This window comes from Athene noctua, chromosome 1 (genome assembly GCF_965140245.1).
Source record: "Athene noctua chromosome 1, bAthNoc1.hap1.1, whole genome shotgun sequence".
Lineage (NCBI taxonomy): Eukaryota > Metazoa > Chordata > Aves > Strigiformes > Strigidae > Athene > Athene noctua.
This window is the reverse complement of record NC_134037.1, coordinates 207,784,796-207,809,469: the sequence shown is the minus strand read 5'-3', so window position 1 is coordinate 207,809,469 and position 24,674 is coordinate 207,784,796. Positions and strand designations below refer to the sequence as shown.

Here is a 24,674-nt window from a genome sequence, read left to right as displayed (position 1 = left end):
AATTAGCTGTGAATATTGTGTAGTCTTTTAGACTACAACAAATAATTTTTATGATTGTTGTTTGTATGTAATATACTGCTATTTTTTACAGATAAAATAGTTTCCCTATTAATATGTTTGTGTGGGTTTTTTTTTTTTTTAAATACATATTTAAGAGGCTGCTGAAAATTCAATATATAAACTGAACCACTTGGGAAGACAGTAAACACTCAAGTTATAATTAATCGGCAGGGAACTGGCTACTTACCTTCACTCCGTGTTCCTAAATTAACCTTTTGAGATATAAAAGCAGCAGCAAGTGTCAAAGGCAATCTTCAGAGTTTTGTAACTGTGCTGGTTCTAATATGAAATTTTTTCAGCTTTGATTTCTTTGTAACATACATGCAAGCCCAAAATAACATCATCTGCATTTCCAAATCTTCCACAAGCCTGGCAGCAAGTGGGTTGCATATTAAGTAGACATACACAATATTGTCCGTGCTACCTGAAGACCTCACTCTAATTTAATACAGTGTATCCCATCATTAACTTTATGTTTTTCATAGTGTACAATTTCAATGATGTCCAAGTGGATTTGAGTTCATATTAAAGAAAACGTTAAAACAACCAAATACATCACCAGGCTAAATGGTTTACCAAATTCCATGTCCATTGTTCCTACCAAATCCATTAAATTGCTATATATATCATAGCTAAACAGACCATTACTAGACCTAATTTGCCAAGGCTGAATATTTTAAATGAGCAAGTTAACAACAGATGTTGATTTGATTACTCTAAATTGAAAACAACAAGTTTTGAGAACTAATAAGGAACAGATTGGAAATCATCCAAGGGATGATTTGAAAGAAAAAAAAAGCCTTGAGATTTGATTTTTTAAGTTGCCTTTTAACTTTAATACTTCATGACTCCTCTGAAATAGATAGAAGTCAATAGGCTGGATATAAATCTATTATCCAAATCTTCTATAAACCCAGTTTTTCAGCTTCAAATCTAGCAATTCTTTACCTTCTATGAAAACATTTCTATTTATAAACAAGAATGTGTTTATTTCCCAGTTATCTATCCTATCTGCTCTTTGTATCATCCAGAGCAGAACTGAAAAGTCAATCACCCCAACCAATCCTTTTTAAGCCAGATACTTTAATTTGATCGAGTAGCTATTGTTACTTCATCCTTAATGCATCATCAACATCCCTCTACATCAATGTGTCTTGACATGCAACAGCTAAAACGGAACCCATTCCACATCATCCAGAGAACCAACTTCTCGTCAGAGGTATACTATTACACACCTCTCAGTAGCTGTACAACTTCAGCATTTCAGTATCAGTATTCTTCACTCTAGCTGACCATTTTATTGTAGCTGTCTAATGCAGACTTCCCTACTGAAAGGTGCATAAATATTGCTGGACACATATGATGCTCATAATATTTCTATTTCAAACTTAGTATGTTGACTTCAAGAAGATGCTCTTAAGTTGGAAGAACCAATATTGATATATTTTTTTCATTAAATAACCATTTTTCCTCTAAAATGGAATCCTTCCTTTTCATCCTGTTCATAAAGAACATTGGTTTGCTTGTATAATACTACCTCGACTATGAACCACTTGGTGCCAGAACTCTGCATTTTCCTGTAGTATGAACATAGGAGTTTGTTTGCCATAACAAATATACAGAACAATTGCTTAACATGCTTAAATAAAGTAATATTTTAGTACATACTCAAGGTTCCCCACTACCAACATCTAAATATTTCACTGGCAAGATAGGCCATGCAGATCACCCTACTGGTAATTTATTTATTCTCAATCACACAGTTTATTCAGGTGAAGTAGGTAAACTATGTAGCTAACAACTGATTTCATCAGACATCTGTATCACTAAAGCTTCAAATTCCTTGGAGAGTTGGTCCAAGCAAGCAGACAAGTGACGGCTGATAAAAACCCTGACACATCATTTACTACCTCAGTCTTGTCTCAAGGCAATACCAGCTGCATCTAAACCACTTACAGAAAAAAAAAATAAAAAAATAATTCAAGTCAGAAGTGACTTCTGGAGGCCACCTCATCCAAACTTTCACTTAGATGAGATCCAATTTCAATGATAGATTAGGCTGCTCAGGGACTCATGCAGCAGAGTTTTGAGTATCTCCAAGAACGGAGATTGCACAGCCTCCTGGGGCAGCCCATCACAGTGTTTACACAACCACTTGTAGAAACATTTTCCCTAGTATCTAACCAAAATTTCCATGCTTCAGCTTGGACCCATTGCTTTTTTTCATATTACTATGTACCTTCAGGAAGGGTCTGGTTTCGTCCTCTCTATACCTTTCTATTAGGAAGTTGAAGATACAAGGTCTTTCCTTACTCCTCTTCCTCAGGTTTAGTAACACCCAGTTCTCTCAACCCTTTCTCAGAAGACTGCTCCAGTTCCCTAACCACTGCAGTGATCCTCTCCTACACTTGCTCCAGCATGCCGTCTTTTAACAGGGAGCCCCAACATGGGTCCCCGTACTTCAGAGGTGGTCTTGCAAGTGCCATATGTAGTGGAATAACCACTTTTCTGGACCTGCTGGTTACACTCCTGATGACACAGCCTAGCACGCAGTTGGCCTTCTCAGGCATAAGAATGTAATGCAACTCACTGTTGACAAGAATCCCTGGGTCTGTTTCTCAAAAAACGCTTCCCAGTCAGCCAGTGCCCAGGTTGCACTATGGCTGAGATTATTGCAGCCCATGTGCAGGACTCTGTAAAGTGCCTTTGCTGAACCTCCCAATGTTTCTGTTGGCCCCTCTCTCCAGCCTGCCAACACCCCGCTAATGGCAGCCCTATCCTCCAGCTTCTCAACTTCCCCTCACAGTTTTGGGTCATTCACCACCTGTGGGAGGGTGTAACACATACCACTGTCCTGGGCATTGATAAAGACCTTAAACACCATTAGTCAACAGTACTTGACTCAATAAATGCTGCCAGCAACAGACCGCAGGTCAAATTCCACACCTACTTCCATTTTCCATGTCCTCATGCCCTTACATTGAATGGCTCTGAACAGCATTCATCACCTGGACCTACTGTTCCCAGCAATTTTCTCTGGTTTTGTTTATACTTCTGATCTCAGACTATCCCCAGTTTTAATCAACTCACAGCACTTTTTGTTTTGGGTTTTTGTTTTTACCTCTTCAGTCGATATCCCATAACTCTAATCACAGCTCTTTCTACCTGTTCTGCTTCTACTATATCCTTTCTAAAGTAATGAAGAGTAAAATACAGGGAGACAGTAAAACAGAACATCATGCTTTAGTCAACGTAAAATTACATCACAGAATCATGAGCAGCAAAATGTTGTTTATCACGCAGGTCCCCATTCCTTTCCTAGTAATTTTTAATTTGGCTGTTGGCTGCTATGGGCATTGATGCGTACTCCAGTAACGTTCTCACTGACCCATCACATGGACACCACAATCTCTTTTTGACTTGTATTCAGTCACTCAAAGTTGCTGAAGTGTGATTTTTCTTAAGTTCTCCTTTCCATATACAGCACTTTTCACATAACAGGGATTCACTTCTGTCATCTCACTGCCATTTTCTGCATGATCTTTCTACAAATTGTTAGCTTTTGACTATTAACGTAACATTCAATTTACCTGAAGTCTCTTATAGTGGTAGTGTTAGGTCCTCACACGCATGCCTAAAGAACTATACTATTCTGAAGAGCAAAATGAAACAGCCTTACATTGTTTTTAAACTTTTTTCACCTTGTTCATCTATTGACCTACTAAGTAGGTCTAATATTGACCACAACCTGTCATAAAGCCTGGCAGGTTTCCAAATATTTCATTACCATGGTCATTTCTAGTAAACTGCTCTCCAAGGTATCTTCTGAAGTGGCTCACTTTTATGCTTTGTTCTTCTCTCCAAACTTCTGACAAGTTAATATTCTTCTGTGTAATCATGCAAGGTTTGTTGTTTTTTTTTTTTAAATCGTATTTTGACAGTGGTAAACATTTATTCTAAAACACAAGTATTGTTGCTAGAAAACAGTCTCTGTGCCACCTACAAGTATTAAACGTTTCTTGGTCACTCTTTTCATTTTTGGCTTTAGCTAGCCTTCTTGTTTTAGTTATTTGTGGGATTCTCTCCCCTACAAACATCCATTTTGCACAAAATTAAGTCTGAATATCCTGTAGGCTCTTGTTGAGTCACATAAGAAGGTAGGTATCTTTAATCTTAATATTTCTGTTCCATATTATAACAGCTCAGTCCATTTCATCTTCCTTGCTTTTAGAACTCCTGTACAGGTAGAGGTCTCAGGCAAAAATATGCTACAACTTTCTTAAAGAAAACTGCCTAGTAAGCAATAGCAGAAAAGTTAGGCTTTACCTGACTGGAACTAGTTATGGTGTTAGGAGCATGTTCAAAAGTTAAATACAGTGCAAGATAATATATTAAAACTAGCATGCTGTGTAACTTACCTCCTTGCTTATAAACTGTTAGTTCTCGTACAGTTTCCAAGAACTGCCAAAACTTCTCATTACCATCTTCTGCAATAAATTCACTGTTTAAAAATAAAAATGAATTGTCCATAGGCTGACTTTGTCCAAAGATGTACTAAAGTAAAAATCTTCAGTTGTTTAAATTAACTGATACCCAGCAACAATTAAGTGTTAACTATTCAGTAACCATCTAACATCTCTATGGTATATAACACTCAACAGTGGTATATTTTGGCTAAAAGAAACTTTGAACAAAATACTATCAATCTGAACGGAGCAATCAGAGCTGTAAAGCAAGCAAACTATTCTCTGATACAGAAATAAACAGAATTTTTCACTTTATTTTTCCATAGGTATTCCAATATACAGCTATAAATAAAATCAATTCAGCACACAAACTTTATTTAATAGTGGCTAGATATACAAATAAGAACACATGCTGTCAGGTTATAGTTTTTAATTAAATTACAGGCTTTTATTGATGACACTGTCTATGTCGCTATGCAGGGGAGGTCCCCAATCTCTGGAACACTTTCAAAGATGGGTTAATCCTTACAAAGCATAAAATGTAAGGTTTGCTTTATTCCAAATACCATTTACTCATAAGACTTTTTAGTTTTGTGTTTTTTTCTCAAGGGAACATCAGTTGCTCTGCCTCCCCCTTATGTCTGCCAAAAAGATCTACTTGCTAGCTTAAGTAAATTGCTTTCTAATCTTTACTTTGGAAGTTTGCCACTCCTTTGATTACAGAAGCTTGCAATTCCCCCTTTCATGGGAGTTCTCCACAAAGCAGCAAGTAAATTTAAAAGCAAACCAAACCAAAAATATTTTAAACCAAACTGGCAGGAGAGCCACAAACATGTAATACTGGAAAACATTTTCACTTCCTACTTTGAAGTTGTAATTACAAGTTAACAATACCTTTTTTTAAAAAGGTATGCTTTACCCCTACAGCCTCACAACTTGACTAATACCTTCATACATAATTATTTCATTGATGAAAGTAAACTAATTGGGGTGAGATGAAGAGATGCTGTTACCCTGGGGAAGGTAGAGACGGTGCAATAGGCCCACTGCATCGCCTCAGCCTAACCTGCAAAACGTCTGAGTAGGTTAAACAGTACACTTCAAAGGTGGGAAAGCCTGTCAGCACTCTCGATAGCGTTTTGCTAAGGGAGAAAACTGTTCAGGCTCGTTATCAAAGGAGTACTTCCACATGCCCTCTGCCAGAGGAAGAGAGGAGAGAAACGCAGCCATCCTTCTCCGACAGCCCACCTTCCCTCGGGGCCCGCGCAGCGGAGGGAAGAAAGGAGCCCCTCCCTCCTCCTGCCCCCTCGGCCAGGCGCCCCCGCCCCCCAAGAGAGGCCGAGGGAGGGATCGCCGCTGCTCCCCTTCCCCGGCATAACGGCCCCGCGCGGCAGCCGCGGAAGGCAGCGGAGGAGGAGGAGGAGGAGGAGGAGGAGGAGGAGGAGGAGGAGGCTGCACGCACCTCGCCTCCAGCAGCAGCGGGGTCGCCGGCCACTTCGCCGCTAGCCGGGCCGTCACGGCCTGGGAGGAGGCTGGAGCCCTGCCGCAGGGGCACGGCTGGGCACACAGGAGGAGAAGAAGGGCCGGCGGCAGCAGCCACCCCGCCATGAGGAGAAAGAGGAGGAAGGGGCGGCGAGGGACACCCAGCGCAGCCGCCGCCCCGCACGATTCCCTCAGCTCCGGCGTGCGCACCCCCGCCCCGCCCACACTGCCCCCGCCTTGCTCCTATTGGCTGTGCTGTGCCCCCGCTGTTGGCCTATTAGTCAGCCTACAGACCAATCAGCTTCTGACGCCGGATAAATAGCGGGGCTCGCGCGGTGACACGCGGCGCTGCGCTCCCCCCCGGCGCAAGCGCAGGAGCGGCGCTGACGCCTCCCTCAGGCGGTGGCTTGTCCCCGCCCCGCGAGGGGGAGGCCACAGCCTGTGCTAGCTTCGGGGCGTTTCCGTTATTTTGTTACATTTGCGGGTGTTTTTATAAGCGTGAGTTTCGCGTAGTGTCTCTTTAGGTTTCCCTTGTGGGGCTCTGCCGTTACCTCCGCGTTCGGTGGGCGCTGTTGGTCGCAGCGGCTGCCCGCAGCTGAGGATCACAGGGCGCTGTGATCCCAGAGCCAGGGCAGCAGCTGCCTTCCCTGGCGCTCCCGGGACCTCCCCGGGCCTCTGCCTGTGCTTGGCCATCAACGGTTGCTCTCCCTCGGATTTCACCGGGCTACAAATAGCAGCTAAGATCTTACTCAGTGTGAGCAGCTTCATACAGAACGTAGATATGCCTTCAAATATAAGGGTTGCTGGAAAGGGGAAGTACTTAATTTTTTTCCCCCTCAAAGTTTTTCAAGCCAATTTCTGTGTTGAGATGTGTTCTGTTTCCTATGTACATATTTTTTTCCTCAAAAATACGAGCTTCACTGGAATTCTTCTTCTAACTTCTACCTGGCTTACTTTACAATTTTCAAGCTTCTGGTCTCTTAATTTCTTTTTTATCTGTTTTTGAAATCTCAGTAGTTAATTGCATTTAGTCAACAAAGCCACTACACTTCCTTAGTTTTTCCCCAATACAGCCAAGCTTAAAGAGGCTGGTGTGGGTGCTTCTGGAGCAGTGTTGTGGGATGTGAATACAGAGCAGCTCTGAGGAGGTTTTTATTGGAGGAAGAATCCTCCAGCTGTATTAAAAATAGGGGGTATTGCCTTTTCCAAAATGTGACTCATGGAACTTGGAAGCTGAAATGTGGAACGTTCTACAGCTGAGCACACCTTGATTTATTTTGCTCACCATTATCTCCTGACTGTATAAAGCTGCTGTTTGGTTTTCAAGGAGCCAGTTAGGGCAGTAGTCCCGGGAACAGGCTATGGATTGTATAGTTTGATTTGTTAATGCTCAAGACTGATCAACATAACATCATACATACAAACAAACGGAATCGGTTTGCCAGGTGTTCTCAAACTATGGTACAGAAACTCTGACCAGACAAAATGCCTGTACTTGACATGCTGATGCTGCTGGGTCTTCAGCATCTGAAAGTATGATAAAGACATCCCTGAGGGTTGTTCATATGTAAATTGAGTCTGGGGCTTTTTCTGGACTTATTCTCCCAAGTCTGTGCTGTTAAAAGACCTCAGATAATTTTCAGGTACCACTGTGACACATCAGTGATGGCAACTTAAGTGTAAATCAGATGATTTAAGTTAACCTTTCCTAAGACTGGTAGTGAAGCCTTCATATACCTCTGGGGAAATAACGAAAACCACGGGAGTATTTCTCTTGGTTCATGTGTAGGGCCATTAGAAATAACAGAATTTAGCATCTTTTACATGTAAAAAGGCTGTGATATACTGTCTGATCAGCTTTCTTCTTTCATATTGATAGTTTGGAAGCTGCTGCTTGCTAAGAGGGATGGCATGGCCAGAGTACTGTACAGATGAGTAATTTTGGGCCCCTTGTGTTTCTGTGCTGACAACCCATGTATATGGTCAAACTTCTGCATTCATAGAAAGTAAAAACACAGGTGATGAACTGATTTAAAAAGACACTTCCACCGCTCCCTAGCAAAGTTCCAAGTGCATTTGATGGACTTAGTAGAACTCATGCTACATTTATTCCGCACAGAATAGGCTATAGCTGTTTTATATTGATCATCTACCAAAAAAACCCCAGCATTAACAATCTTTCTGCGGTTAAAGGCATTACTAACAAGTTGCTTTTTGCTGTTTCTTCAACTGAAATTTACTAAGCACATTCCCCATGTATATACGCTTAGCATGCATTTTTCATAAACTCCATGTGATACTATGTATTTGTGATGATGGATTCATCTGCCTTACACTAATCTATCAATTGCTCTCCTATATAAAGTGGCTGTGTTACATTTTGTTTTATATTGATATCGAAGAGACTGCTATTGTTGCTTAAATGTGAACTCTTAATAGTTTGTACTTGTTTTATCTTGAGAATTTATGATTTGCCATACAAAAAGATAAATAAAATTTGTTGGCACTGGCTATGGAAATACAACTAACTTTGAATTTAGTGGCAAGATAAAGTGGTAGCTCTGAATCAAAGGTCGGATAATTAGTTTGTGGTGAACTACAGAAAATACTTGGACCAGTTTTTCTCTTGAGGAAAAACCCTTTCTGCTTAAGTTCAGAGATCTCAGACAGAAAGAATCTCCCTGCTGAGACATCTCTCTCTCTCTCTTTCCCATTTAGGATTATTGTTTTATTAGGTGCACAAAATTTAGGATCATAGGGAGGCTAAATGAAGTTGGAAGGGACCTCAGGAGATCTCTAGTCCAAGCTCCTGCTCAGAGCAGGGTCAGCTCTGAGGTCCAGTCAAGTCTTGAAAAAATCCATTGCTGATGGCACCTGCACAACCTCTCTGGGCAACCTGACCCATTGCTTAAGATGCAGTTCTGATTGCTCCTCAGAAAGAAATACATTATCTTCCTCACAAAAGCTTTTGCATATTTATCCATCTTCCCTTTGCTTTGGTACCTTAGCTACATTCTAGCCACAAAGAGCCAATATGCACTTTAAAAAAATCTATTTCTTTATGTTTGGACAAAGGCAGATTTAAATCTTGTAAGCAGTGTGCAAACCTAGAAGATCGAGAGCAGACTTAATCTTCATTTCTACAGAAGAATTTTATGTAATTAAGTATTCTATATAACACTTGTCCATTCTCATACGTACATTCCATATATATGTGAGAAAACCCCTTAGTTCTCTGAAAGCATTTTCAGCAGAACAGAAGAACAATTACAGCAAAATTTTAAAATTATTCATATCACAGCTGTGCAAATAAGAATTGATTATCATAGCTGTTTCAGTGTGAATAGAGGAAGTGATTAATGAATGCTTTTCAGTAAGATGCAAATGTTTTATAGTATAAGTCACAGTGAGCTATGTCTATTTAATAGAAACAGTAGCAATAAGTGAAAATAAGTTGAGCTTCATCAGCATATTCAGTTAGCTGAAAATAAAACTTTATTTTTTAACAGATTGAAAACAATTTTCGAGCTGAAAGGCTCCCTTTCTCCCTAACTTGGAGGTAGTGTAAGTGTCAAACACTAGTCAAAAGATATACCTGTTATCTGGTTATTAATTGACAGCCACCTGAGCAGCAACTGCTGGCATCCTTTTATCTTGCTACGAGATTGAAGGCCGATCTCTTCAGAATCTGTCAATGTCACTCCTGTGTCAGACATTTGAGGCACTTTCCTGAAGAGATTAAGGATACCATTCTGCATCTCTTCTTGTCCGTTCCATTGAAAATAAAGACCAACCTGGGTTATTTGATTAGCATATCTCAATATAATGGTATTATGTAATAAACATTGCTAAATATATTTTATAGTCTGTTAGCTTTTCATTTTGATTTACAGTGACAAGCAATGAAAGAAAAATTGATGCAGAAGTAACATAAGCCTGGTTTCATCAGCTCACAGAAGCTGCTCTGTGGCAACTTTCTGGCAATCAGAATTTATGCTGCTTTGCTATGCCTACACATGCAGCTGCAGTGACAGTAAATGGCTTCCTGCCAGTAGGCTTCTCTTTCCAACTTTTATTAAAAAAGAAAAGAAACTGAAGCAACATTTTACTTTGTGAAATAAGCATAGAAGTTATATCTTCCTATTTGAAATGACCCACCTCAGAAATGTCAAGAATAAACTTCCTGGGCCATATCAACAAACTTTCCATGAATCTCCAGGTATGTCTGCATTATGTAGTGGAGAACAGTGAAATGTGACTGTAATGGGGAATGCAGCTCCATTTGGATACACCAGCTCAAGTTCGTAAGCAATGCCACTGCTCTGCTGTACCAACAGGACAGTGTGGTTTTATTTCTGGATTGTACGGGCTCCTACCGTGCCAAATCTGAGCAACTAACTGTACCAATGGATAAAAATGGGGCTAATCATTAACGTAACAGGTTTTTCTGAGTCTAACTGTGCTAAATCTTAGCTTACTGGTTCAAGCTCATCGTGTAACATGAGTTGGCACTTCTGATGCCAACTAACAACCCTGATTGTTAATTGGCATGCTCTCAAAATTATTCTTACTTGCAGAACCTGTGAAGTTGAAAAAAATAACATTTTTTTTCTTCTTTTCCTAATTGTAACTTGTGAATCTGTCTACTTACCCAGTGAAAGGAACACAGGTGATACACTAGTGATACAAAAATTAACCTAAAATGTACAATAAAGCTATTAAATCACCATTCTAAATGACTCAAATAACAGCCACATACTTGTATTTTAGACATGGTTGTCATATGCAAATATTTGGGAGATTGTAACCTCAGTGTATAGAATACTTATAAATAAAAAGTACTAAATTGAGTATTTTTACATTAATTCATAAGCTGATATGTGCAATGAAGTACCTCAGGGCAATTCTGGCCACATAGTATAACAGCAGCATGAGAAAAGACTTCAGTGTGAAGGTACAGGTACTTTCACTGTGAAAATACAGTATTTCCCAGAACAGAGGAGTAGGATTTGGCTTGTAGGCCTATCATGTATAAATCAGAAGGTGCTATTGCTACATGCAAGTTGGAAAATATAAAGATAAAATTCCTGTACAACAAAGTATGTCAGTGATTTTTCCTTTTTAGTCAGCTCAGTGAGTTGAGTTGTGAACCCTTTCCAGGATGCCTAAGAAAATGTAAGTTGGAAAACAAGCCAGTGAGTCCTGAATGTGCACTGAACCAAGTCATCTTTGAGAGTAGCGAGGACTGCAGAATAACGACATATGACAAGTCTACTTAAAGCCAAGCGCAGTTTTAATTTGAAGAAACTCTTCTATCCTTTTTAAACGGGTTCAGAATTGCAATTATATTTTCACCTGTGCAGCTTTGCCTGTAGGCGGCGCCCCTGCCTCAGGCTGAATTACGGCCAGGGCAGGAGGGAGGAACCCCTGCCCTGCCAGGAGGAGGCACGTCCTCCTAAATCGGTGGCTTCTGCCGTAACTCCCTGTTCCCGGCTGTGTGTGGAACGGTGTTTGGGCCACACAGCAGAAGCCAGGAGCAGCTGGCTCGCAGGCTGCGTGTGGCTGAGCAGCCGGCAGCAGAAATCGTGTATCTCTATCCCCCACTTCTCATGGAATGTCTCACTAGCGCACCCCTAATGCAGAAAAGAAAAATACAACGCGCTTCTTAAAAGGATGATCCCTCTGCATTATGTCGTTCTAATTTCCAGCCTCCAGTTTCAGCGAGTGGTGACATTTAGGATTCCATCCTGTCCTTTGTGTGGCTGTCACTCTTGTCTGGACAAAGCACTGAGCAACCTGAGGTAACTTTGAAGCCAGTCCAGCTTTATGCACAAAGATGACCTCCAGCACACTCTTCCAACCTGAACTAGTCTGTAACTCTGAAGTGTAATTTATTTTAATTAAAGCATTGTGTAGCTAAAGCGAAACAGAACAAGTCATGCTGCTTTGTTGTGTGAAATGCAATGGATTTGTTTCCAGTGGAACAAATTCCAATACCGCTTTTCAGATTTTGCTAAATCCCTTCTCTTCAGTCTATCATTTTGGTAATGTTAGTGGCAAACCGGTGGATAGGTTCCTTGCCTGTCATGGCTCATTTCAGCTCACTTCTCAAATTTGAAAAAGAATACTTATGGACAAGTCATCTAAAAACTATTCCTTCCAATAATTTATGCTGAATATCTTTAGAGGGAACATAGAAGTATTACTTTTGAATGATGCAAATTAATATTTTATGTCTTCGGCAGTTAATCTGAGTATATAAAATTCTCAATTGTTATGATTTATACACAAAGCTAATTACAATCCATTGTGAAGACAGCTTTAAAAATCAATGTAAAAAATAACAGTTACACATAAATGAAAGAAGCAAAAAGTGCAGCCACAAGCTATTACACTTATAATGAAAATGGATCTATTGCTCAAGTCTTTTATTACCTTCTATTATTAAACCATTAAGAAGGTCCCCTAAGTTTAATCCAAACTGGAAGAGACACATTCACATGCACATATATATGATATTCCAAGCAAATATCTACTAAAGGAACATTGTGAGATAAAAAGTTCCCAGAAGAAAATTAAAAACGATTCCCACATCTCTGAACTCAGCATGAAGTATGTCAATAAATTATAAAATGTTTACTTTAAAATGTTCATAAACCATAGAAAAGTCAGGAATTACAGTTTTTTAGCACTGGAACACACACATATAAATTCAATCCTAGGTTTGTAGCAGCCTAGCATATTTCTTTGGTTCCAGTGGCACTAGCCACTCAAAAATCCAAGGAAGTACGTCCTGGAGGAATAAGGGGTCACTGAACACTTAAATAACTGCAAGGTTTATATCTGTACATGAAGACATTCAAGTATGCATATTTCTGGAGCTTTGCACCTGTGTATTGAAGTGATTGCACATAATTAGCAGTGTGATTATCAAATATGTTTTCACATACCGCATATAATTAGACTTACAGAAACACACTACATTTAGAATATTTTAATGTAGATAAACTTTGAGGGCAAAAATGAAGTGTTATTAACGAAATGCAAATTGCTTAACCCCTAATATGCTAGCTTCTGCTAATGGTATCTCCTGTATCTGGTAGAGGGATTCCTGGCCATCCAAGCTTACCACAGAGGTAAGAGCCGGTGGGATGTGTTTTTTTCACCCCTCCCTAGAGCTGCTGATGCTGTCACGTGCAGTTCCAGGCTATGGGACACTGAACATGCAGGAAGGAAGAAAAAGAAGGCAACAGGATTAATGCTACATGCATGCTATCTTGATGCATACTCTTTGGAATATCTTTGTCACTCAAATAAAATGGTCATGCATCTAGACAGATATTTGGCTAACTTCTAAGATTATCACATTAACTAGTATCTTAAACTAAGGGAAATTATGTTTATCTATTAGTCTGTAATAAAGCTAGGTTTTTGACTGGAAAACTCAGCTTTATTTCAGTTTTTCATTATTTTTTCATCATGACTTCCTAGATTAAATGAAGTTACATCAGAAACTGCCAGTACTGGTTATTCACGTTTATTAAACTGCTGTTCATACTATAATTTTAATAACTGACAGTTATAATAAACAATTTACTATATTATGCTGATATACTTAGGCCTCCTGAAAGGATTAAGATTAAATGATAGGTCTACTCTGTGATACTAAAGAATGAAAAGTGAGATCCTGCCTGCTGGAGGCCCCAGCAAACTTTTCCACAAGAGTTTTTCTAAGAGTCTTCCTTCCAAAAGAAAGCATAAGCTTCAATTTTCTCCACATTTTTGCTATAAACTAGGGGTTCTCAAACACTTTATTAAAGAAATGCAATTACAAAATCTCTGGACAACTTGTATCCTACTATTTCTTAAGAGTTGGGAGAGGGGATGATATTTATGTTAAAAACATCTGTATTTAAATAAAATAGCTTTACAACATATGAATTTTTATGTTACCAACATAATATAAATTAAAATATTTCAACGTTATTAATTCCCAGTTATGCTTGCACATAGCCATGGATGAGTGTGCAGGGCTGGTAATTGTTTTACAGATCAACTTCTGATATTTCACTCACCATCAGTGGTCTGCAAGCCTACACTTGGTGTAGTGACTACACTGCTGTGGGCAAGCTCTGTCTTCTCTTAGCAGTGCAATTCTTATTCTACTTCGGCTTTCTTTTCGCCACAAAATGAGATAAAGTATTCATAGTTTGTAGGTACATGCTTCTCTTCACTAAACCACTTCAACTTCAGGTACTCTTAGACCCCTTGGCCAAACAAACTGCTTTGGCCAACCTGTATTTTGAGCTCCTTTTCTGACAGCCCAAGAATTATTCCCTCATTTTTTGCAGATTCTTAATCTGAACAAACACTCAAGCAATCTTCACCTCAACTCTCCCTTTGAATTTACGGTTTATTCATCTCAAACCTGTCACAGTGTTGAACAATTTTTCTTCTCTCTCATATTTCTTACCTAGTCATTGGTCTGTTGCAGACAGACTGCAAGGCCAACAGATCCTTCCCTCTGCTGAGGGTTAGGGGAACTCTTCGTATCTTGACATTTGCTGCCACGATTTGCCTTTATAGGTTAAAATTCCCAGTTCTTATGGTAATAACAGTTCCTAGTGTTAGCCAAAACAGTAACACTAGCATAATTTAATCCAAGATTGTAAGATAAATTAGTGCTGGAGGCAGATGTCTCAAACCAAGACTTCAAACTGAGTATTAGTATCTAACCTGTCACCCACTGTACTACTGACTTTTCTGTATTGTGACTTTTGTAGGTCAGCCAGATTTGAGATAATAGGAGTAATTCCACTGCAGCCCCAGCTGTGAAATAACTTACATCCTTTAATACTTAAGTCTGAATTCCTCTCAGCATTTTTCAGAAGTCCAACTGAACTTTTAACTGATGACAGGACCAGTATTTCACTGATATTAGTAGGATAATTTAGAGAATAAATATTGCCATTCATACATTTTACGAATATACAGAAAGACAATATTAAATCTTTATATGGCTCTACGTTAGGGAAGAATTACTGATTACATGCCTTTAAGTGCTTATAGAATGTTAAGTAAATAAGACAGAGGTAAGAAAAACCTCCAAACAAGAGTTGGAGTCCTTCTCAGAAAGAGCTGTTTTAAAAACTCCTGTAGCAGCACATCAAAAAAGTGCGGTTCTTGAGTTCAAACTTCAAAGTATCCATGTTGGTTTGCTGAAATGAATCCAAGAAAGGTCTAGTAAGAAGCAGTGGCAACCCAGAAAGCGATAACGGTTCTGCACTTGCTGTGATTTTCAGGAAGGAGTTGGAGGTCAGTTATAAAAGAAAGGTTCAGACTTGCAGACAGCTGTGAAAGCCAGATAGGGGTGCTAGAAGTTGAGCTTGATCTACTGTTTGCAATGCTTTTCTCCATTTTCCATCTATATCCCACAGAGATCAGATGAAAGTGATGAAAGAGTCTGAGATCAAATACTACAGAAATCATTCTTTCCTCCTTGGAGAGGGAAACTTCTTGGAAGATATTTTGTTGTTGCTATTGGGACTTTTTTATTTGTTTTTGTGGTGTGTTTTGTTGTTGTTGTTGTTGTTGGTTGTTTGTTTTTTTTACAGGACATCCCAGACTGAAAATATCAACAAAAAAAGGAGGGAGGGGAGGCCTAGTGGATCATTTATAATATTACTTTAGATTTATTTTTCAGAACACACTAAAGTTTCTAGACTTCATGCACAGTTGTGATGGGGATTTGGATCAAGTTAGACCACGTCTAATGCACAGCACATCTAAAAGTCAATCCTGAAGGAAAAGACATGGCCTGCACAACTTTGAAAACCTTAGTAATTTGACTTCCAGACACAAGCAGAGGTTCTCGAGATAAACTGATAGTGGGATACGTTCTTTTTGTTGGGGACTTGCAAATTAAAACCATCTGACGGAAGCGGAAGGTTTTTCTGTGATGGTAGGAGGAAGAAAATATCGCTGTGATGCATATCACCAGGTGGCAGTGTTACACAGTCTTGCAATTCCTATACGTTACTCTATGAGAAGTTTTGGGGCCTTGGGAGGAATACTGATAAGTATTCGTTAGTTTTTGCTAGGCAGAAGGAAACATGTACCAGTTTCAGAAGAGACGGATCTCGCTCCGCATCGATCTCTCTGATCAGAATCAGTTCTTGGAAGGAAGTTGCAATTTGGGAACTTGGACATTGACTTGGACACCTTAATCTTTAAACAAGGGAGTTTATTGCATGATGTTAGACTGTTCTTTACTGGGAAAAACAAAAGACCATATGCAAATGCAGTAGTGATATCCTTCACGTTGACAGTGACTGAATCTGTAGCATTCCTACTTGTACCCAAATCTGGAAAAATAAATGTGGGTGTGGCACAGGTGACATGCCTTTGATCTGCAGTAAGTTCATAAAAGCGGCTCTACACTCTAGAGTTTGCATCATAAATATTGCAGGATTCAAAAGGCTGATGGCTGGAAGGAATATGTGTAAGTACATCCAAGTTCTGTGCACAGAATGGAAATGGGAGAGCAATTTGCCGTGTCAGTCCTGCTAAATGCTTTCCTCAGGCTGTCTTCATGTTGCAGATTCCGCTTTTAGAGAGTATACATGAATAACCCTATGTTAGGCTTTTAGGTACTACAAAAAAACACCCTGCATGTCATACTCGTTGCTGTCTCCCTTTGGTGCAGGACCAGCATTTGCTGCTAGTCATTTGATATTGCATCTTCCAATAACTGGGATATTTGTAACTCCACTTGAAGTATCTTCCCATTCATCAACTCTATCTGGCCATATCGTGAAGCTGCACACATGTTTTTGAATGGCAAGAGCAGCCAGAGGCTCTTTGGCTAATTCGCAGGAACTGGTCATGCCTTGCATCATCCTTGCTACAGTTTAATTGTAGGTGGTTTCTAGCAAGGCTCCCATTGCTTGTCCCTAGTGCCACCCCATTCTCTAGGCAGTGGACTCCATTAGGCCCCGTATGTGGCCCTACATGCCAGAGATTTTCTTTGCTAGCTAACATACTGTAACTTCAGCCGGAGTTTTGTAATGTAACTTGACTATGCCACAGTACACAGTTCCTTGAATTAAGAACTTGAAAGGCTCAGGGGTGTTGTCAACATCAGTTGTTCAGGAACTTCTTTGGACACTGAGGTCAAATAATATGACATGGTCTGACCTACACTGAAGCTGTAATCTTGGTCACTGAGGGTTGTTGGAAATTATTTCTGGAATGGTTTGACTCCCAGGCTATGTCCAGGAGTTGTTTGGGAGAGTGCTAGTTGGCACATGCCCAAACATGGTTAGAGCCTTTTCTCATTCTTTACTCTGTTAGATGCCCATGTGTCAAAGCCCAGGAATGATCTCTGGTGCAAGACCAAAAGATGACCAAGTTTATGTGGTAGAAAGGAGATCTACCTATAAATATCTAGTTTTGGCATTGATCTAAAGACTCTAGCTCAAAGTTTTCAAAAATGTTTCTTTTCTGGGAAACTATCTTCCCAACAACTGTAACTAAACAAAAAAGGTATTGTAATAATTCTATGAGCAGTTACATGGTTTTAAACAAAAGAAAATCGACTAAAATGCTGAAAGTGACTTAAGATGTTCCAGTTGTCCTAGGTCAGTGTCTTACACCGGTGGAATTATGAATATTTAAAGCAGAATATAGCTGATCCCTTCTTTCAAAACACACAACAATGTGTAAGGAATGACTTTCAGAAGCTGCTGCGTATGGACTGGCACATACAAGACATTGACTGAAAACATTGCATTTATATTGTCTGTGTTCTGGCTAAAGGAAATAAAAGGTGGTCATAGGTTTAATAAAGTTATTGCATCCAGAAAAAGAATGGAAAACAGGAGAAGGCAAAATTAACAAGCCTCATAATGAATTGCAACTGTGCAAGAAGATGGACTGGTGACAGTATAATACAAAATTGTTTTAAAAGGAAGAATAAAGCACTCAGTGTGCCATTGAAATAGAAGGTTCAGTAAGTGCACATACTAAAATTTAATCTGACAAAAGATAAGGGGGGTTTATACTATAAATTAATCCCAGAGAGAGGACTGAAGTTAGCATGAGTTTATTAATTTAACAATTTTTATCCTTGTGACAAGGGAGACACCTGGGACTTGCTGCACAATGAAAAATTGGTTTATTGAAAATCTCAAATGACTGCAAGTGTTGAAACAGCTCAGGTCAAGCCATGATAAATAATTTAAAGAAACCAGTGTGAAGTAGGTGTCGCTTTAATTTTACATTAAATCTATTAGATATTAACCTTGTCAGACAGGTAATTGCTAAATGAAATCATACTTTTGTACCTTTGCTTCATAATATCATTTGCTTACTCATGCATTTTGTGCAAACCTTGATGTTGGCACTGACACCGTTTCACATGCCCATTGCTTCAGACTACCAAATACTGTGTTGACCTTTAAAATAAATGGTAAGTATGCCAATTTTTATTTTTAGCAACTCAGAAAATGTGTTGAGTGTTACCTCAGACTTGGCAAAGAGAAGGGGCATACTGTGCTGGAATTCTAAAATAGTTTTGTGTGCACATTTTCACATGTCAGCACATCACTGGTAAAAATGACAGTAGAGTTGGCACGTAAATTTTAACAGGTGAAGGTATTCTGCCTGAAATTGTTACAAGGATTATTTTATTTGAATGCTTGGTGATCTCTGAGCTACAGATAGTGGAGCATAGGATACTGGAGAATTATTATGTTAGAAATAAAAGAATTCTAAGTCTTAATCATAACTGTTTTATTTTGAAATCCACAGAAACAAAATTTGTTTTGTAAGAGTATCTCAAAACTAGCTTGTAACTGGATTTTCCTTCTAGTTAAACTCCCTTTGGAGATTTACAGATGAGTTATATTTGAAAGGGAAAATGTTGGGATTGAACAATGTTTGCAATTTTTAGGGCTTCATTTTGAACCCAGTTGTGTTCCCATTAAATCAATGGAAACACGACTGTGTTCAAAATCACCCTTATCATCGCTTCATTGATGCTAAAGAGTTACAGCCATTGACCTCTAAAGAAACTTACTGATTTTATTAAAGCTTAATCCCATGTGGCCTTGCACAGTAACATGGACATCTATAAAGAGAACATAAAATGCTACCAAGTGAAAATGCTATATTCTCTGTGTAGGGATACCTAGCTTCTGCTGAGTATCACGAGACCCAGGTTCACACTGGAGACCCCAGCTGCTATTCAGACTGGGGCCATGTTCAGTATAACTTGGGGTGTAACTGCACACCCTGTACGTGATTGGGAAGAACTTGGTGGTGGTTGAATGTGCCCTGTGTTGTGACTCTACATAAAGCATGGTCCACAAACCATCCTTAAGAATATTAAAATTAGTAAGTAAAAGCCTGTCTTTGAAAGCTGCATAAACACATTAATTCAAGCGGGCCTGCAAGTACTTTTTGCTAGTTTTAGAAAAATTAGAGCTTTGTAAAAGTCAAGTTTTTCATCTAAACCTCATTATAAATATTTTTACTTCTCTTGTACATTCTTTCTGTCCAGTAAAAAATATCTTGTGCCAGTGTTCGTGAATCAGCAACTGTCTTGAGTTAAGTTTAAATAAATAAGAATTTTAAATTTAACTGAAATTCACAATTTCCCTGTTTAGCAAATTTAGTTTTGATCTCCTTTTCATGGAGATTAAGGTACATGTCAACAATCTGGTATTTAGTGAGAAAAATCTTAAATTATGATAGCATTTCCGTATCCTACTAAAAACATTAAGCGTTATAAGAGATACTTCAGTCTAAATCCTTTAGCAGTGCTTTTATTCCAAATACAAATTTACTTACACAAATCTTACTAGTGCTACTCTGTTACCAAAACAAGACTATATTAAATTTTGTCTTTTTTTTTTTTTTTTTTTTTTTATGGTTTCTTGTTAGGTAATGAATAGGCTGAGGTGAGAAAAAAATCCTTCTGTATCTTACATGTATAAATATTTACATTTCTCTGGGGTAGGCTTCCTGTCACCTAGTAAAAGAGAGAGGTTAAAAGGCAACCTCAGTAAGTCCACACTTGGGAGCACAGGGAGTCTGAAAGCAGATGAGCACGGTGGTGGGCAAAGCCGAGAAGAGAGTGAGGTCTCCCTAGAGAGAAGATGGATGCTCGGCTTCTCTTGCTGGCGAAGAACATAGTGAATTTTCCAAGACAAAAATGCAGTTTTCCACTTTGGTAAGAGTGAGTGGGTGCAGACCTCTTGTTGTTATGGGAAGAAGACTGAACAGGTTTATTTCACAGCAGACTCTGAATCCTCTGCCAGAGGATGGAGGGATTGGGCTTCCAGTACCATGAAGTGTGGTTGTACGAGGGTGAATTTCATGTAACCCGTTATGTTCTCCTTATGAAATGTCACTGAAGATGAAAGTGCATTTCTTTTGATGTCTTGGCAAGACCAGAGAATTGGATCATCTCAAATTTTTACCAGGACAATACCTTAACAGTGCTGTGGGACCTTAGAACTGTGTATGTGTGGGTGATATATTCGTGTGTTTGAAGTCAGGTGGTGCATGCCATTGCAGAACATTTTAGAGTTTTAACTCCTTTTGGTCAGACTGTTTCCTGGTAATTTCTATTATTTCTGGCAAGCTTTAATGGGAGCTGATAACACTCTTCTGAGAGTCCAAATACTCTTACTTTCTATATAAAAATATTCGGTTTAAAAACCATTGGCCTATTTAAAAAAAAATTTTACATTTAAGTGGTCCCATGGGAAGGCACTACTCATCCGTTATCAGCCTTGCAGAGGTGCAGTTGTCTTTAGAGTTGAGCAAGAAAGTAGCTTTAGCACTGTCAGGTATCTAATTAATCCCTCAGTAAATAAAGGCAATCTGTAATTAAATAACTGAGTTGTGCAATCAGTTCTAACATGAAATGCTTTGCATACTAATGTATTATAATCCAGGAGCAGTACGAGGCTTGTATTTGGATATGAAGTGTTTGTAACAGACTTTTAAAAATATAGAGTACTCATTGCAGACAAAACAGCAGGTTTTTTGACAAAACTCAGCTAGGTGTGACCTGTAAGCTAGATTTGAATCTCTAGTAAAAAAAAATATTTTTCAGTAGGGAAAGCAACACAGCTTCAGACCGGCGCTGGTTGTAAATACGTGAACAGGCTTGAAAAATCAACTTTTGAAACTTTAATAAAGTAGCTGCTGGGGTATCGATGTCACTGCCTTGGGGAGATAAAGTTTCCCACAGTCGGTTCCGCATTTGGGACTTTGTGCTTTGAAGATCACAAGAACCAACAGCGCTACTCATCATTTAATGTACAATTAGTTAGTTACTCTGTGTAGCAGTCAGTGCTGTCCGACCTCGTGGCATGAAACACTTAAGCACTGGGGTTATAAACATGGGCTTGAAACCGCAAACGGTAAAAGACACTACCCCCCTTCCCCCCCCCCGCAAGCGAAAATAACGGGATATGAAGGAGGGTAAAAGAGAAATCCCTCACGGGACTGATCCCCGCCCCACTCCGGCGGCGTCGGGGCGAACCGCACAGGGGCGCGTGCGGGGACCGCTCCGGAGCCGCGCCACTCCGCGGGCGCCGCTTCCCGCGGGCGGCACCCACAGGCCCCCGGCTCACCTGGCGGCGCCCCCTCGTCCATCTCACTGGCTGCCTCCCGCTCCGCCCCCGGCGCCTCATTGGCTGCTTCTGCCTCCCGCTCCGCCCCCGGCGCCTCATTGGCTGCTTCCGCCTCCCCCGCCCCTCCGCGCGCTATCGGTCTCCGTCCGATACCTGGAGGGGAGCGAGGAGCGACACCCACCACCCCCGTTTACTCGCCGCCCGCTCTCATTGGCGGTGGGGCCGGCATGCTGGGCCCGCCCATTGGCTGCTCGGGCGGCCGGCTTTTCCCCGATTGGCTGGCGGCCAGGGGCCGCCCCGCCCCGCCGGGGGCCGAGCGGTGTGTTTGGGCTGGAGAGTTGCCGGCGGAGCGGACTCGCGAGCTGCTGCCGCTGCCCGGCAGCGCGTGCCGGGGACGGCGCGAGGCGCTCCCGCGGCGGCGCCTTCCCCCACCGCCCTCCGTCGCCTCAGCCGCGGGATGGCCGCCTCGGGCGGGCTGGGGCGCGGCCCGCTGCGCTGAGCGGAGCGGGGGAGCGGAGGAGGGAGCCAGCCAGCCAGCCGCGGCCGCCTGCGAGGACCATGCCGTCGGGAAGGCAGCCGGGCGCCCCTCGGCTGCGGGATCCGACCGGGGCGGCCGCCCCCTCCGCAGCGCCCGACAGCGCCTAAGCCGGCGCCGCGCCCGCCCCCCGCCTCGCCATGGACGAGCGCTTCAACAGGTGGCTGCTGCCGCCGCTGCTGGCGCTGCTCTTCTTGCTTATCGTCTACCAGTACGTGTCGCCCGCCTGCCCCGGCGCCGCCTGCCCCCGCCGCCCGCCGGCCTCCGCCGCCCGCCGCGGGGGGGACCCGGCGGAGCGGGAGGAGGAGGAGGCGGCGGCAGCGGGCGCCGCGGAGGAGGAGGAGGAGGAGGTGGAGGCGGCGGCGGCGGCGGCGCTGCCGCCGCGGCTGGCGGCCAAGTTCCCGTTCGCGCGGGGGGAGCTGTGCCGGCGGGTGCGGTTCGACATGCGGGGCCGCGACGTGATCGTCTTCCTCCACATCCAGAAGACGGGCGGCACCACCTTCGGGCGGCACCTGGTGCGCAACATCCGCCTGGAGCAGCCCTGCTACTGCCGGGCCGGGCAGAAGAAGTGCGCCTGCCACCGCCCGGGCGGCGACAAGGACACCTGGCTCTTCTCCCGCTTCTCCACCGGCTGGAGCTGCGGGCTGCACGCCGACTGGACCGAGCTCACCAGCTGCGTGCCCGCCGCCATGGAGCGCCGCGGCTGCGCCGGCAACCGCACCCTCAGGTCAGTGCCGGCCGCGGGGAGAGGCGAGGGCGCGGGGGGAGCCCGCCCGGGGCGGGGGCCGCCACACGCCTGCTCCGAGGTTTCGCCGTGGGGTTTGATTTCCATCCGCTCGGAATGTGATCCCACCCTTCCCGGCGCGGTGGGAACGCTCCCTCTTGAGCGGGTCCCGCTCTCCGGCAGTTTGGCAGAAATTGTCCGCTGCCGCCGTCATTGAGAAGCAAACGGGGAGGAGGAAAAAAAGAAAGGGCTTATCTCCCAGAAGAGGTGAAGGTTTGGGCTGTTCTCCTCCCTGTCTGTTACCTGTAGCGCATTCCCTTCGTCTCAAATTTGTGCCGATTCCATGTAGCGCGTATGCAGCCACCTTTCGTAGGGCTTAGCGCGAGAGGAACTGCACCCCGCTTTATGCAAGTTTCTCCTATTTGTCCTTTTGAAACTTGTTTTTAACGAAGCGCTACACTCTTCTGCATAAGAAGAGTGTCTCTGCAGAACCTAATGGATCGCTGCAGCTGCTGAATGCTCTAACTAGTGGAGTCTGAAGTATTCAGAAGCCCCGAAACTCTTTCCCGTGTTTCTCGCAGACAGACCGGTTCCCTGCTTCCCGTTGTGCACCGATCGCTCGCTCTAGGTGCGAGCTGAAAGTCAGGAGACGAGGTGCGCCGGGCTCTTTGCAGGGAACGCAGTGCTCGCAGAAATCACACTATTAGTGTTCTTTTGATGATCAGATGAAAGTGGAAAACTTCTGAATTCGGTGTGCGTGCTGCCTCTCCGCATGTTATCTTGTACTGCGCTTTTGTTGGGTCTTGCAAAAGGTCTGTTTTTAAAATGGAAGAATTGTCAGATGGGTAATCTCTCTCGATTCGAGATAGCTCTAGGTGATTCAGGGCTTTGTTCTGATGTATTTGCCATTAAATCAGATTTTCAGGCTCATATTAGATCCTGTCTTTATTTGTGTCATAGACTTTGAACGTGTAGTAAGAAGTTAGGAGCTCAATTATCTCTTAAACCTTTGCACTGTAATGATTGTAACGTCAACATCTGTAAAACATTTAGGAAAAATACATTTTTTAATGTAGTTTTCCAGATAACTTATGTTTCATTTTGCTATCATTTTAATTCGATCAGTCTGCAAACTTTAAATTTTCAGTAGGACCACTCACACATTGTGGTTTGTGTCTTGTCATTTAAAAACGCATTACATTCCATGACATACGTGGACTCATTTTCACAGGGCCTATTCATCAAGGTAACAGAGTTGATTATTGTTGTTAAACAATTTGAAGATTACTTAATGTGAGCATGAAAGGCCTTCCCATGCTGCAATGGTAGTCACATTTGGCATAACTCCGTTCAGGATAATTTGAATTTATTGTCAGTGGTTGTGGACTTGAACTGTACTTGTATGAATTACCCGAACAGTATTCTTCAACTTTGTGAAAAGTGTTTAGCTGAAAATAAAATGTATGTGTGTGCTAATTAAAGGGAAGTGCTGTGAATGTATTCAAAGGCAGAATAACTTGGTTGTAACTGTACAGCTGTAAGAAATGTTCAGTAAATTTGTAGCGTAAACCAGAGAGGGAAGGAGGAAGAGTAACACTTGTAGAAATGTCTGAAAATACATAATCAGCCACGAAGAATATTAGTAGCCAAATAACTGAGCATTAAATTGCACTGCAAAGATTATGAATAAGCAGTAAAACTGGAGCAGTTGCTTCAGTACTTTTAAATAAAAACATGACTATATTAAGTACATTTAAAAC

General features: G+C 41.7%; 2 protein-coding genes across 6 annotated transcripts in view; one reads left to right on the top strand and one right to left on the bottom strand.

Annotated features, from left to right (window-relative positions):
• The window catches only part of UGGT2 (UDP-glucose glycoprotein glucosyltransferase 2), a 93,036-nt gene extending 86,879 nt beyond the window's left edge, over positions 1-6,157 (bottom strand). For both annotated transcript variants that reach the window (XM_074911477.1, XM_074911487.1), the window contains exons 1-2: positions 5,989-6,157; positions 4,479-4,561 (exon numbers count right to left, since the gene is read on the bottom strand). In XM_074911477.1, coding sequence (XP_074767578.1) covers positions 4,479-4,561; positions 5,989-6,134 — 229 coding nt within the window. In that variant the 5' untranslated portion in view covers positions 6,135-6,157. The remainder of the gene's footprint in view (positions 1-4,478; positions 4,562-5,988) is intronic.
• A 15,868-nt stretch (positions 6,158-22,025) lies between these two features.
• The window catches only part of HS6ST3 (heparan sulfate 6-O-sulfotransferase 3), a 316,757-nt gene continuing 314,108 nt past the window's right edge, over positions 22,026-24,674 (top strand). For 2 of the 4 annotated variants that reach the window (XR_012633992.1, XM_074911438.1), the window contains exon 1: positions 22,026-22,917. Coding sequence is in view for 3 of the 4 variants with exons in the window: in XM_074911438.1 (XP_074767539.1) it covers positions 22,331-22,917 (587 nt within the window). In the remaining variant the exon portion in view is untranslated. The remainder of the gene's footprint in view (positions 22,918-24,674) is intronic. The other 2 variants (XM_074911463.1, XM_074911453.1) reach the window with 2 other exon arrangements.